This window comes from Astyanax mexicanus, chromosome 15, assembly GCF_023375975.1.
Source record: "Astyanax mexicanus isolate ESR-SI-001 chromosome 15, AstMex3_surface, whole genome shotgun sequence".
NCBI lineage: Eukaryota > Metazoa > Chordata > Actinopteri > Characiformes > Acestrorhamphidae > Astyanax > Astyanax mexicanus.
Window position 1 is genome coordinate 26,372,423 of NC_064422.1, and position 15,696 is coordinate 26,388,118.

Genomic DNA, 15,696 nt, shown 5'->3' on the forward strand with positions numbered 1-15,696 from the left:
CAGCAGCCCGTCACTTACACAGACACAGAGACAACGTTGTGTATCTACTTCTTGTGTCAAGAATCAAAACATTGCAACATGACATGTTTGATTTAATTGCCTTAAGTGACATCACACATCCTGCGATGTGACTATTGCGCACGCACACAACGTTATATCGTGCAGCCATTGCAGATGCCATATGGATGGGAAATTCCATTTCCAAAGTTGTGAGGCCGTTTAACATTACTTGATCCAGAGTGTCCAGGAATACATTGAAGAAGGCATTACCATTATCGTGACTGATGGCATTGGGTTAGAACTGTCTGTGCACAAATCACATCAATTCAATGTAAGAGGCCCAACATGCATATTTTACAGGTGAGTGTAGAATTCTTTACCTTCCATTTTACACAGTAAATGTCGTGGGACATGAAAATATTAGAATGAGATTCAACAATCTGAGCCTTAAGGAGAATCTTACCCTCTTCCTTGTTTTATATTGTGCTTTAATGTTGTATATTAAATGACTTTTTTTATATTACGGTAAAATATTTATTTATTTCAGAAGCACAATACAGCTGTTTTACAAATCTCACCTTAAAGGCATACTCAGCGATTGCCTCCACCACCTCACTGAAAAGCACTTTAGTGGTGAGGGTGTGACCGTGGTAAATCACCGGCTCCTTATCTCCGTCCCAGCAGTCCAGCTCAACACAGCGACAGCCGTGGCTAAGCGCCCTGCGCAACACCCACACAAACAGAAAACAAAAAGTGAGGTGTGAATTAGAGTTTACCTTTAAAGGTAAATAATGTCAGAGGTTCTGTATGTGTGAATGTGTAAACATGGGCATGTTACCGGATGTATGGTTCAGTGCTGCTCTCGCCTACAAGCTGGTCTTTAGTAAGGTAGGTGTTGTGTGAAGAGGAGATGAAGTAGTGGCTGAGTGGTCGGCTCATGTCCTGATAGATTTTACCCTGCTCTGGATCAAACACGTCATTCTCCTTAGACAGCATGTACATGGTGAAACCATTAGCTGTCATCAGCTGGTTCTTCTTAGCTGTAAACAATACATGTTCATTAGGTCATTAGGTACTTCATTAGGTTTCACCAGTACATACAGCTCACACAAAATCAATATTTTTAAAACGACAAAAGAAATCTGGCTGCGGATAAACTAAATTAAACGACTGATCATATGTGCATACTTTAAAACAATGAATACTTGAAATCTGCAACTCCAAGATATAACCATGTGTAAAGTACCTTTTCTATAAGGGCAAAATAAGCTCTTCAGCATATAAAAATATGTGGTTGATTGAATTTGGCCAGTTAAATATTTTAAGTATATACTTGGGAAGTACAGTGTATTTGGGATCATAGGATTGCTTTAGAATAAAAAACACCCACCATCATGTTTCACAGATGGTAGTGTGATTAATGTGATTTGGTCTTAAGCCGTCTCTTTTCATTTTCATATTTCTCTCTTGCCACCCCTCTAATAATACTGTTGGTCACATCTCCTACATCTCTCCTATTTACAGAACTCTAAAATTGAATTTAAATATTCTGATTTCAAATATACTTTCTTTGACTTGTGTTTACCCTTAACATTTTATGTTATCATCTAGCCTTCCCTACTTATTTTCTGCAAGATGCAAAAAATTTAAAATTGTCATGATGAATAAAAACAAAATATACTGTACATAACAAACTACACACTACAGTACAGTATTATACAGTACATAACATACTACATTATATTCTAATAATGTATATACTCAGTATTTTGAAACAATAGTGGATGCAGCTAGCATAGCATAGGTAAGAGCATTCTTGTGCAAATAAACTCAAGCTAATATTTACACAGTGACATAAATAGACTTCTTACAAAGGCTACAATGAGACTGTCATCACCTCCAGATCAGGAGTTGCACGCAGCGCACAGTTGTGTGAGACAAATCTTTTTTTTAATGAAGATCAGATGATTGCAACTGATGATGAACAATCATCATTCATTCATGAGCTATTTTCTTTTGCAACTGTTCAACACTAAACAGTGCTCAGGGGATAGGAATAGGAAATAAGATCATACCCCACTCATTGAGCTCATACGTAAGAATAAGGCTCTGTGCATGCACAAGTGTGTTGTCCTCTCCCTGGTCTTTCAGGAATTCCCGCAGGTCCACAGTAGACAGAACACGTCCATTAGAGGAGTACTGACGGAACACATTATCCAGCTCTGGGCGCCGCATCAGCTCACGGCAAAACAGCTCAATCTCATCGTACTCCAGACGACTGTTCGCTGACTTGTCACACTTCTGTTACACACACAAATATATATACATATAAATATATACATATAAAAAAGTGGCATATGGTAAATAATAAACATACACTTTCTTTGATAGCTGATGATCTTTGATAGATCCACCCTTTCTCTATATTCACTTTTAAGAATTTTTAACATTTTAACCTTGAACAGGTTGTAGGCGTACTGCTCACTGAGGTCTATGTTGATCATCTGAAGCAGAGTTTGCACTTCATCATACGTCATGTTTCCATCATGGTTCACGTCAGCCTGCCTCAGGTATGCATGGATCCAGGTAGCTGCAGTCAAGGTTTAATATACAGGGCGTCTAAAACTGTACAAATAACTCAAATTAAATCTAGTCATGCTTGATAAGAGTAAAATATGTGCTCTATATTACACCATGCGGTCAGTCCTGTTTCTGTCTGTCTGCCTGACACTGACTTGCTCGTTAGCCTTGTTTATGCTGCCGTTTGGTTACTGACCCTGCCTGTTATTGACAATTCTACTAAGCCCGCTCCTTTAATCAATAAATTATATGTTTGGTATTGTCTATCCTGTGTTTGACACCTGTGACACATTGCGCATTGCTATCTTACATCCCGCCAACATCTATTTTCACACCTTGCGCCTGCATTAGTTAAAACGTGATGGAGTTTACGAATATATCTACACTGATGGGCGTGGTGGTCTGGAAGTAAGGTGTGTTTAGGTACATTTCTGATGTATTGTTATCTTGGCAACAGAAAACACAGGTGCGCCACTGACTAATGTGAACCCTGAAACAGCCAACCGTCAGACATTCATTCTTATCCTGGCATACAAATCCGCTCGATACACACAAAGAAGAACAGACCCAATTTATACATCAACAATAAAAAGAATACAAAATAAATAGCATTGATGTTCCTGTAGACGTAGCAGTAATGCAGTTCAGGCAAATGGAACTATTTTCCAAAATTCCAAAACACAACTTAAAGCACAAAAAATCACTGTGAATAAATTTAAAATGTCCCATTCTAGAGAAATGTACTAAGCCAGCAAACTCATTTTGATTAAGTTTGGGATACACTAATGTGATAGATTGTTTTATGGTGCTCCACAGGTACCTATTGTTAGTCTTGTTATACTATCACTGTACCTGTTGCGATTTAGTCAAATTCTAAACAAATACATCATCAGTTTACATTCCTACATAGAGGATATTTAGCTGCATCCGCAAAGCCACCAGCATTGCAATGACCTCACCCATCCCTCACACAGACTCTTCGCTCTGAAGCCGCCCGGCAGAAGATACCGGAGCATCTGAGCCTCCGCTACTAGACTCTGTAACAGCTTCATCCACCAGGCAGTCAGACTCCTCAACACACAGAGACAGAGCTGAACCCCACCCCCCACCACCACACACTCACACAGAACTGAACTGAACCCCCCTTCACTCTCTACTTCAGTAAATTCTGTGATCATGTATGTTCTATATGTTACACATCTCTGCACCTTTTTCTCACTATGCACATTTCATTGTAACGTATCGGCACTGCACTGTCCTGTCTCTTAAATTGTCTCGTCTTTTGTATTTATTGTAGTATTATAATTTTCTGTTGCACTATCATTTGCACTTATCGTTTTCACTGTTCCAAGTTGCACCATGGTTCCGAGTGTCTTGACTTTACTTGGGTTTAGATATGTTGATATAGATAGCAAGTTTAACATTTAGGGCCATATTTTAGCGATCTGTAGGTGAGACATGAATTGCGCATATATATATATATATATATATATATATATATATATATATATATATATATATATATATATATGGAGATCAACCGAGAAGAGTCGATAACAAGTCAAAGTACCCAACTGCTGGAGTAACACTCCTTTGAGAGTTAAAAGCTGATGTGTCAGGCTAAACGCTACTGAAGGATATTGATCGAGCTTCTCAGTCTGGCTCATGTTGTTCACTCTCTCCTGCAGGGTGCGGATGCCACGGGACCAGTGCTGCGCCTCCTCTCTGTCGTGGCACTGCAGATCCAAACTCTTCCGTCCACTCTTAAACACGATGGTCAAACACTGTTCCTCTGGAAGAGATCCAGCTAGTCTCCGGAGAGTCTCTGACTGACAACCTTCACGCACACACTCCACTTCCATCACAGAGACTGGGAAAAACGACAAAAATAGAGAATATAGAATAATGGAGAAAAAAAGAGAGAAATAAATTAAATTAGGTAGAGTAATTTTTATAACAGCATAAATATGCACTAGTTAAATACAGTTAATAAATATTTGGACATTGCCTCAAATGTTTGTCATTTTGCTTCTGTACACCACTTGGTTTGAGGTCAGGTTACTGAATCTGCCATTTTAAACATAGGGTTTTAGGCTGCTTTTACTGTATGTTTTGGGCCACTGTCCATCTATTTAGTGACACATCCTGGTTTTGCAGCATTTGGCTGAATCTGAGAAGAAAGAATAGCTCTCTAAACTTCCGAATTCATTTCGCTACATCTATTTCAGCAGCACATCATCAATAAACACCAGTAACCATACATGCCCATATCATAGCACTGCCTGCACCATGTTTGACAGATGATATAGTATGAGCTGATTCATGAGCCTGTCCTTTCCTTCTCCATATCTTTTGCACTGACAATTCTGAAAACAGGTTAATCTGTTTTATCTAGTTTAATCTAGTTTTATCTATCTAAAGCCTGCTGAACTAACCAGGTCGGTCTAACCTAGTCTCTCTTTTCCAGAGTATTATCGGTGGTTTTCATCCTGAATATGTCTCATGACTGTGGACTTTGGCAAAGGTGCACCTACATACCTCCTCAAGAGGGTTGTTGACATGACTAAATGATATGATGAGGCATGAACAAATTAGAAAGCACAATATATTTACATCAGCAGTGCTATTCTAATCATACGTTTACTTTAACAGTGCAATTTTCATCATACATTTACCTCAGTAGAGCTATCAACGTTAATTTCGTTGACAAATAATTTTCGTTAATAGTTTTCGTTAAAACCTTTTTTTCAAGACGAAAACGAGACGATAACTAAATAAAAAACTGTGTAAAATAATACAAACAATGACGAAATTAACTGAAATTTTCGTCAATAAATAAGAACGAGATGAAAATGTTTGGCAGGGACACCATCCAATCAGAACTGATTTAGCTTTGTGGAAGGTAGGGACCAGTTAGGAAGAGATACAATCACTACTACTTTAGCGTAGGTGGAGAAGCGGGACAAGCAGGGTAGTCATCCAATCAGTACCGGTCTCTTTTGCAGTAGCGCGGTCAGATACACAAAACCCGGGAAAACCGTATCGCCTGTGAACTGTTGTTTCTTATGGGGCTCGACTCATAGTTAACTCGACAGTGTCAGCAGACAAAATTTGTTGTCAAAATGAACGCTAACAGCTATAAAGGTACACACCTAAAGGTACCTCAGCAAGGCAATTTTAGTCATAAATGTACTTCAGCACATGCTATTCTAATCCTAAATGTATCTCAGCAGCGCTATTCAAGTCACACAACTGATACCAAGTGTGATAACTGATATTAAAGGTTTTAATGTATGAGCAGTAGAGTGTAAAAATGTATAAAAAACTGGCTTTTAACGTTTCTCTTCTCCAGCTCTCTCCCTGACTATCTGCATTACAGTTATACAGCAGCACTATGCTGCAAGGAGTCTTATTTCACTTACGGGCTAACACCAAAAGCAACATTTTAGCCAAATAATATTATTTAAAAAAATATTCAATGGCAAGTTGACTTTAAGTTTTTCATCACAAAAAAAAAATCTGTTATCTTCTTATTTAACTTAATTAACTTTTTCATTATCTTTCAGGCCTTTGAATTATGTTGGCCTAGAGTCATATTATAAAAATGTGTCTCTGTTCAAATATGCTTGTTGCTTTCTTTCCGTGTTCAATGGAAAACTTTGGAAAAGGAAATTCAATAAAATGAGCTTTTCCTCTTCCATGTACAGTTTTTGCATACCTCATGCATACCTCTATTTGCTTATAGCAATTTATTTCTCCCAGAGACACATACACACAGAAAAGAAAACTAAAGATTATGAATAATTCAAATGCCCTGTATTTGCTGTATAACAGATTCCCTGTGCTGACTGTCCACAGTTGCTTTTAGCATGACATCCTAACAAAAATGGAAGTGTTATGAAGGACGCTTTGTCCAGCTCCTATGGTCAACAGGCACCTTGCACTACAGGAAATCAGCTGATATTTGCTCACATTTATTTAATTCAGTACAACCCCCCCAGGCATAGTAGAAGCTGATGTAAGGTTCAGATGGGTTCTTTCAATAGCACATAATATCATTTTATCTGCACAAATACAAGGAAACACTGCATGATTACACAACATAGAATTGAACAGATGGGATTTGATATGTACATATAGCCTTCCAGGGTGGACACAAGTGATTAAGGTAATGTATATTTATTACATATAAAAGATCTTGCTCATTTCACCTGCCAGATGTTTTTTAATAAAGAAGTGTATTTCAGTAACTACATCAATTACATAGGCCACAACTGCAGACCTAGAAGAACCAGCTTCATTATGCATTTTCTAGCTCTAGTTAGCAATAGCAAAATGTTTAATATTATTTTTGCTATATAGACTGACAGAAGCTGGTATCATGTCTCATGACTTCTGCCATTTCCTATGAAAGAAAAAAAAAGTGTGGAGTCCACTGCACTGGCTGAATGTGAGTTACTTGTCTTTTCACATGGACAATTTAAAGCCTCAACTCAAAAACTGTCCATTTAAGTTTAAACATACTTTTAACCATATCAATCTGGAAATCACAACTGATGCCTCAACAGAACCTCATCCAGACTCTACCCTCTGGTAGAAAGCTTTGGACCATCAAAACCTCCTTAACCACAGTGGATACCTCTGAGTCTCCAAACATTACTCACTGAACTGTAGTGACTGCATTTACAATTCGCTCACTTGCATTTTGCTTATTTGCACAGCTGGACAGATGTTCTTTTGTAATATAAACATCATCTGCAACTTTCTTTAAACAATATTTAAACCTATCTTATAATATAACATAAACCTATCTTATTTTTGAATACAATAATATTCATATGTGTATAGTACTGATTTATTTTATTTCATTTCATTGCATTTATCTCTAAGCTGCTATTGCTCTTCAGTGCTCTTTATTCTTTTAGTACTTTTAACTATATTCTTATTCTACTTATTGTACCTTCTTTCGTACTGTAATCTTCCTCTTCCTCCTCCAGCTGAAAGTGTTTTTTCATTGCCTTTGCGCTCGCTGGGGGTTTTTGTATTCTGTATTTTTATGTAGAGATGGGACTGATCTGATACAATATTGCTATAGGGGTCGAAATTGACGTAATTTAACGCTTTAGATATCGGGTGACCACGGACAATCCACTTACCGATCCATATTCCAGTCCTCAGCTTGAGCTGGATAATAAACTTGCCGTAACCTTAACGTGAAACGCATCACTAATCCGGATTCCAGTTCCACAGTTTACCCTGAACCCCCCGGAGCTTCAGTCTGCAGCTGACTGAGTAAACGTCAGCTGTTTGTCTACAAAAAATGTTGAGTGTCTGGAGAGCTTTCACTTTGGAAATGCCAAGTCAACTACAGCCATAATCCACATTGAATATCAAACCACACATCCTACCCACTCTAACCATCACTAAGAAATCAATCTCTTATTAAAAAAACAGTGATTAATTCAGCTCGGAAATACAGTTATTCTGAAAGCACTTGCCTGCTTTCAGGAGTAACATCGACCATGCACATTTACACGGGTGTGTTCTTACATGCATAAAGCCCTGTCTCAACCACATCAAAAAATAACATTACTTCCCTGACTCCAAGCAATTGAAGACTAGGTTACTATATACAGACTGCGCTGCTGCCAGGCCAATGATTACACTTCAACTAAACCATATGGAAGAAACCAAAATGTGGAGGTCCAAGCTCTTCCCACCCCATCATATCCTGTAATTAGAGTGCTCAGTGCAGCTTACAGTACAGGGAGGGATGCCCCTCTGCTCTAAATAAAGAGCAGGCCTGTAATGACAGACAGTGCTGAGGCCAGTAGACCTGGGCACAGGGGTGTTTATATAGCCATAATTAGGAGGCATATTTAAACATTCTCCACCTAACTGAATAGAGCCCACACACTGCAGCATCAGAGAGCAAGGTTCAGTTCAGCCACAGCATGTTTTAACCTGTTAGCTTACAACCGTCCTATCCTCTCCTTCGTCATCCATCAAGGCTCTATTTAAGCAGTCAATAGAGTCGCACAGTAGTATATGGACAAACTACAAGTCCTGCATTAATTTTAGTAGGAATAAATATTGACAGGAACCTGGTGATGATACCGGGGTTACGATTCAATTTAATAAACATTTACTGCAATACTGTAAGCAAGGCAATATATAACATTTTTTATTAGCAATTAGAAGCTTGAAGACCAGAACCAGGCTGTGGAACAGCAGTCAGTAGAACAGTAGAACGGGCAATTCCATCTATACAAGCTCTGCTGTACCTACACTTTACTCATAGTTACTCTGTTGGACCTATTGGACTATTCCCTCACTTCCACACACACACACACTAGATATCTGCACATCTGTATAACACTGTATAATTATAAACTATAAATTCATTACTTAACGTATTTCTATGCAATACCATTTGTCAATATGTCTATATTGTAAGTTATCATGTGTACTGTTATTTTGTTATTGTGTATATTGTAAAGGTATCTGTATATTCTATTTTTTTTTTTTACTTGTTGTTAATACAGTTCTCTGCACACTAGTGGGAACCTGAACCCAAGTTTTTCACTCAAATGTGACAATAAAAATCTTGAATCTTGGATTTAAAAAAAAAAACAGTCATAGTATAAAAAAACACATCATCTGCATAAAAATTGGAATATAAGAAACCCTAAATTGATTGAATTGAGATCTGTGATGTGAGTATACCTGAATTACATATCACCAGTCAAATTAGAGCCCCTACTGCTGTGCATCACTGCCCACCTGTCCTAATCTAGGTACAGATGAATGACTCACAGGTTTTGGGCTTGCTGAAGCTCTTGTTGGACTCATATCGCACAGTGACGCCATCATCCTGCAGCTGGAGCATCCGTTTCCTCTGCCAGCGAGGAGAACGAATCTTTAGCATGGAGGAGCCACTCAGCATCGTCTTCACATCCTCATCATCCTGCACACCTAAGTGAATTGGAACAGAGGGAGAGGGAGAGAAAGAGAGACTTGAAAAGAGCAACAGAACACTAAAGCAGCACACACATCACTCAGTGTAATTCCAACTAACAAGGGGGCAGTTTGTCTTCTAAATGACCTTAATTGGTCCTGAGGCTGGGAGAGTACATCAAGCATTCAATAGTTATTCTGGTAGACAATATTTAATAGGCAAAATACCATATTGTGAACTTGTTGCCTCTTAAAACTTCAAAAATACAGGGGTTAACTTGATTTGAGGTAAACTGCACATGTAGGTCAGCTGTAGCAGGTAAATGTAAGTTTTGTCAGAGCATTTAAAGTGTAGGCCATATCTGACCCACATACAGCCCACCACGTAAAATCTTTTACAGCATTTTTAAATTGGTATATATTTGGCCCAACTGTAGTAGCTGTCATTGCGATCCTGCACTGAAGTTTGTGTTAGAGTTTGGATGAAGGGGATTGGTGTGGTCCTGCTCTTGTAATAATTTGTTTCATGAGTTTTTGTAGACGTCTGAGTACTTGGCAGTTGAGGCACGGACCATGAACATAGTTCGCTATGCTTCTGGATTCTTGTCGAGCCAGTATCAGATGGTAGTGGTTGCTGTGTTCTGCTCACGCAACTTATAAGGTGATTTATTGTGTGTGATTGTGCTTAGGTAAGTGTGTTGTTGCCATAGTTAAAGGAAGTGAGCTTAGATTAAGGAGGGATTCTGTGTGTTCATAGGTTATTTTTTGGTAGGTCTGTTACTTGGCAGTTGAGGCAATGGACCATGAACATAGTGTTAGGCTGTGCTTCTGGATTCTTGTCGAGCCAGTATCAGATTGTGGTGGTTTTGCTATTGTTAGTTGAGTGAGTAGTAGATCCTGGCTGAGCCCTATGCATAACCCCAGCTGTTAGGTGCAGGATTTGTCGATTTCCTGTATTATATTACTATTAGATTCAGACCATGTCATTAATGTTACTCCATGGAGGTATGTGGGTCACATGAAAGTGTAAATGTTAAATCTGAGATATGACTAAAAATATAACCTAAGGGTTTATTACTTAATTTATTATAGTATCTACATCTGTAGGATTTATACTTATAAAAACATATATTTGCAATTTTATTTAAAAATTACGAGTCATTGATGTACATGAATTGCTAAAAGAATATTTGTCTGATTTTTATGAAAATATTTTTTGAATGCCGTAAAGTCTATAACTGATCCACACACCCTCAAATAATCTACACTGACATGCTTTGTGATGAATGATGAAATATAAATGCAAAGACTGTTGTCATAACAACTGACAAACAATACACTGTGCAAGCACACACATTTTAATGTTCAGCAATATTACTGGTGGATGGATGCCCCACAAACACCAGCTCTGAGAACACTTCAGAGTAAGCTGCTTAACCTCTGCTTATTGCATGCAAAACGGCTTATTGTCAGACAGTAGCAACGTGTTAATTAACTTTCTTCTTGCTTATCGATTGAAAGACTTACATATACAATTAAAGAAGAAAAGTCATATTTTTCATTTGGGATTCATTTATTATATTTCAAGATTGTATGTACTAACTCCTTAAATCCAACATCGACCAAATTTTAATTAGTTTTATTTTATTCAAATCATTATTTATTTATCTACTTTTACCAGATGACAAGCAGGCGTTATGTACATACTGTTATGTGTACTTTTTTTTTAATATCATTTTTAAATATTGTTTTCCACAACTGATGGATCTATGTTAGGGTTGGTGGAGGCAGGGAAGATGCAAAAAATAAAAAATCAAATAAATAAATAAATAAAACATTGCTGAATGAATGATGTACCAAGTTCAAAATCAATAAAGATATGAGATGAGCAGTACAAATGAGATCAGTGGCATTTGCCAGAAAGACTGAAGCCACTGACGTTAAATTATTCAGCTAACAGTTCTTTGCCTCAGACACAGCTTGACCTACACTAAAAGCACTCTGTAACAAAACTACATTAGGAATTACCAAAGTTCATTTTTATAACAGAGGGATGGTGCTGTAGACTGGGACGGATTTACTCTCTAAACACAAGTATGTTAGAAAGCATTCTGAAAGCACTTTTAACCAACAGCCTCACCAAGAGCTTTAGGAAGTTCATTTAAAAGCTTTTGCCCTTTATGCCTTTGTGGAATAAGTGGCATAAAAGTGCTGCTGCTGTTTGATATAAGTTTCAGTGCAATTATGCGAATCATTATTCACTTCCACTTTCAGAATCCTTCCTGAAGTTCCCTCCATTACTCAACAGTTACTGAGATCAGTAGGACTACAGGAATGATACAGCTAAAACAGAACAGCTCATCTATTGACCACATTAAACCCTGACCAAGAGATTATCCTGATAACCACTAAAAAGAATATTACAAAATAACTGGCATATAAAAAAATTGCACGCTTCATGGTTGATACTTTATGATGCATGATATTTTATAACTTTAATCTGATAAGCCTCTCAAAACATTTTAAAATGTTAATTCTGGACAAAGAATACAATAAATGTACATAAATTTTATATCGGCAGTAATCAACCAATTATGCTGTATTTTTAACAAAACACAATGTTGGCAAATATTATCAATGAACTGATACAGTAAACTATAATGTGTTTACTGCAATTCATCATGATAAGGATGGCCCAACCTATCTGTCATTCAAAAATAAAACTTCTAGTCAAAGTTGTACTAAATCATCCTTCTTAACCTTTGTGGGCTAATTGCTTTACCAGCTGCTCAGACCAATCAATATGCAGACTGCTCTGACATTTACTCTGAATGTAGCAATACTGTATTCCTCAGACAATACAGTAATCAGCTAATGCAGCTGTAGATCATATGTCTGTGCATTATCATTGGTGATGCAGAGCTTTTGTGTGGTTCCGTCCCTGGACGTGTTTCTGGTCGTTTCTGAAATATCTAATGAAGTACAGATAGAACCACAAGATTTAATTGAATCTTACTTATGCTCAGTTATTCTCAAGTGGATTTTTCAAAGTCAGATTTTTTTTTTTTTTTACAATAAACGTGCTTATCCCTGTTTCCCCACGATAACAAAACACTGTTTTTTAAACTTCAATACAGTTTTACAGTATAATAGTCTGTATTACTGTTATGCTCGCTCTTTTCTCAGGTTTTTGTTTTTGGAAATAGTGATTACAAGAGAACACCTATGTGCATACTATATATAGTACGTTTGTAGTGTAGGTAGTTTGGTTGAATTGAATTACAGGATCACTATTTTGTACACGTCCATGCTAATTTGCAATGTTTTTTAAAATGTATAGCTGATATTATAAAGAACACATGTCGAAAGTGTGGAAAGAAGGTTTTCTGACCATGAAACAGGTTAATGACATGTGAGTGCAAAAACTAAATAATAAATACAAAATAATAAATACTAACAAAGTTTTTTTTTCAATGCATCACAGTATAATGAAAGAGTAAACTTGTCTTTAGTTTTCAACAACTGTGCGCATGTAAATATCTTCCGTATTTTCGGGACTATAGGGGCACCAAATTATAAGGCGTGCAATTTTATGGTCTAAATTCATACACGGGGCACCAGATTATAAGGTGCATTAAGCGAGACTAGTAAGGATGCCTATTAGAGGTGTGCCAAAAAATCGATTCACATAAGAATCTTGATTCTCATTTACTACGATTCAGAATCGATTTAAAATGTCCCAAAATCGATTCTAAGGTCCAATCCCATTTCTTCCCTTGGCCCTACCCCTCACGGTAAGTTCACACTGCAGCGGCACGAAGCGTTTTTCGCTCCGCCTCCCACTGCCCAAAGCGACCGTGGCCGCTGCAGTTTGAACTTACCGTCAGACACACACAGAGCGTAGGTGTATGAGAATCACCGGTAAGATGGCAGAACAAGCACTATATTACCTTAGATTAACGTGTAGTTTTAATGTTTTATGGCAGAATGCTTCATAACAAGCATAAAAAAGATCGCTAGTAGTTAGTTTCAGTTTCTGTTAGCTAGCTAACTAGCTAACTTTCCAGTTCCACCTTAAATAACGCTACAGGTGGCAGCGGGCTGCAGCATTTAAGGCGGAACGGAAAAATAACAATAAGCTAATCAGAGCTAATTTCAGCTCCTCATCACAGAGGAATTAAGGAATGGACAATATGAATTAATTTCTCCACCTCCTGCCCCCTTTCTGAAGAAATACAACGACCTTAAATTAACTAGTTAATCAGCAGCTGCTCCTGAACTTTAGCGCTCCACTGCTATCATCACATCAGCCCAGCAGCGTCACCTACACACCACCGCTAGTAGCCTTATAATAAAGCAGTGTTATTTATTATTTATTTATTGTTCATTAACGTCATTGTGATATCCCAGTGATTCCTCTGTCACTGAAGACCCACATTCCTGCACATTTTATTGTTTTTGTAACACATTACCTTCTCCAGGACCAGTGTATATTTTGGAGGCTTTTTTTTCAATAAGTTTTCAATAAATTTTTATAAATCAAATCGTTTTGAATCAAAAATCGATTTTGAATCGAATCGTGGCCCCCAAAATCGGAATCGAATCGAATCGTGAGATAGTAAAAGATTCCCACCCCTAATGCCTATATTGAAGTGCGCAAGGAGGAGTTGGATCAGATCCAGCCCCACCCCCTGGACTTGTGGTATGGTAAGTTTCTTCAGCACTAAGGCTGGGTGCAGCAGCATTAGCATTAACTGCTAACCACAGAGCTAGTGGGACTTAAATACCCTGAGTGTTCTGGTAACCCAGGGAGCTATCAGCTAGCGGTTCATCCCATTTAGCTTGTTTAACATGACAGTCCGATATACTCACCTCTGAAAGGCAAAAGAGTTAGCGCTGCGGTTAGCGGCTAATGCTAAAACGGATGCACCCAGCCTTAGTGCTGGAGAAACTTCACTGAAACTCCTGCATAACACTGCACTTCAGCAGAGCGGCTTTCTTGCTGACTGGTAAAATTGATACATAAGGCGCACCAGATTTTAAGGCGCACTGTCAATTTTTGGGAAAATAAAAGCATTTTAAGTGTATCTTATAGTCCAAAAAAATCTTATAGTCCAAATGGTCAAAATTCTGTCAGAATTTTTAATCAGCTAAGTTAAACCCATACATACAGAAATAGTGAAAAGATTAGTTCTCAGCATCTTTGCTGTGGAGTTTTCTTAGGCGAAGTTCTCTTGTTTTCAGACACATAAAATGCTATGCTTGTGAGGTCAAAATGCAGAAAAAGAAACTAAATACAACAGTAAAGAAAAAAAAAAACATTTAAGATAGCAGCATAAATAGGCACATGTCTGTAAATATGGAGTGAATTAACTAAAAGAAAATGTGTTGTGTTCGACTACTTCTCTTACTGCTACTACTACTATTAAAGTTACTACTAATAAAAATACCACAATCATCACTTATATTACTGTAATAATATACTACAGTGGTATTACTACTACTAATCATTATCATAATAAATGTACATCAGGATAGTAAGATTATTTATTACACATTACACAATGACACAAGTGTCATTATTTTATTATATTACATTATGTGTCATCTTGTAGGAAGATTAATGTCCTTTATTTTACCTAAATTTCTGAGAGGGTCATCAGTCTTGGGTTGGGATACAGCAGCACCACTCTTCTTCTCAGCGAGACAGTACTTCTTTCCATTGCCCAGCATCTCTGCTCTGCTCTGTTCTGCTGTCCACGTCGTTCTTCAGCTCTGTGGAGGAGGAAATCACTGCACAACAGCGTGGAGACGGAGAGCAGCACTGATTTCTCCTCTTTGCTCCTCGGAACTGCTGCTAATTTATCTGGACTGAGGGAGGGCGAGGGCCTGCCCGCGGCTCAGCGTGTCAGCAGCAGCAGGAGGAGCAGGAGGAGCTGAGAGGAAGCCGATTAAACACATGAGCGAAGGATAGATACCGCCTCTTTCCTCTCTTTCTCTCTCTGTGTTTATATTACAGACCTCACTAGCTCCGCTCTGCGAGGACAGGCTGGCTGAAACAGAGAAAGGAAATTCACGAGGATGCTCGGTCTGATGCTCCTCTCTGAAGCTGCTGCTGTATTCAGAATATCCAGGCTACACCCCCCAGCCCCCAAGCCC

The 15,696-nt window shown here is 38.0% G+C and overlaps 1 protein-coding gene across 2 annotated transcripts in view; it reads right to left on the minus strand.

The window, feature by feature from the left end:
* The window catches only part of plcd3b (phospholipase C, delta 3b), a 29,639-nt gene extending 13,945 nt beyond the window's left edge, over nucleotides 1-15,694 (minus strand). For both annotated transcript variants that reach the window (XM_007234072.3, XM_007234070.3), the window contains exons 1-7: nucleotides 15,177-15,694; nucleotides 9,397-9,555; nucleotides 4,222-4,450; nucleotides 2,457-2,586; nucleotides 2,076-2,301; nucleotides 839-1,040; nucleotides 579-720 (exon numbers count right to left, since the gene is read on the minus strand). In XM_007234072.3, coding sequence (XP_007234134.2) covers nucleotides 579-720; nucleotides 839-1,040; nucleotides 2,076-2,301; nucleotides 2,457-2,586; nucleotides 4,222-4,450; nucleotides 9,397-9,555; nucleotides 15,177-15,270 — 1,182 coding nt within the window. In that variant the 5' untranslated portion in view covers nucleotides 15,271-15,694. The remainder of the gene's footprint in view (nucleotides 1-578; nucleotides 721-838; nucleotides 1,041-2,075; nucleotides 2,302-2,456; nucleotides 2,587-4,221; nucleotides 4,451-9,396; nucleotides 9,556-15,176) is intronic.
* Between the last annotated feature and the right edge of the window lie 2 nt (nucleotides 15,695-15,696).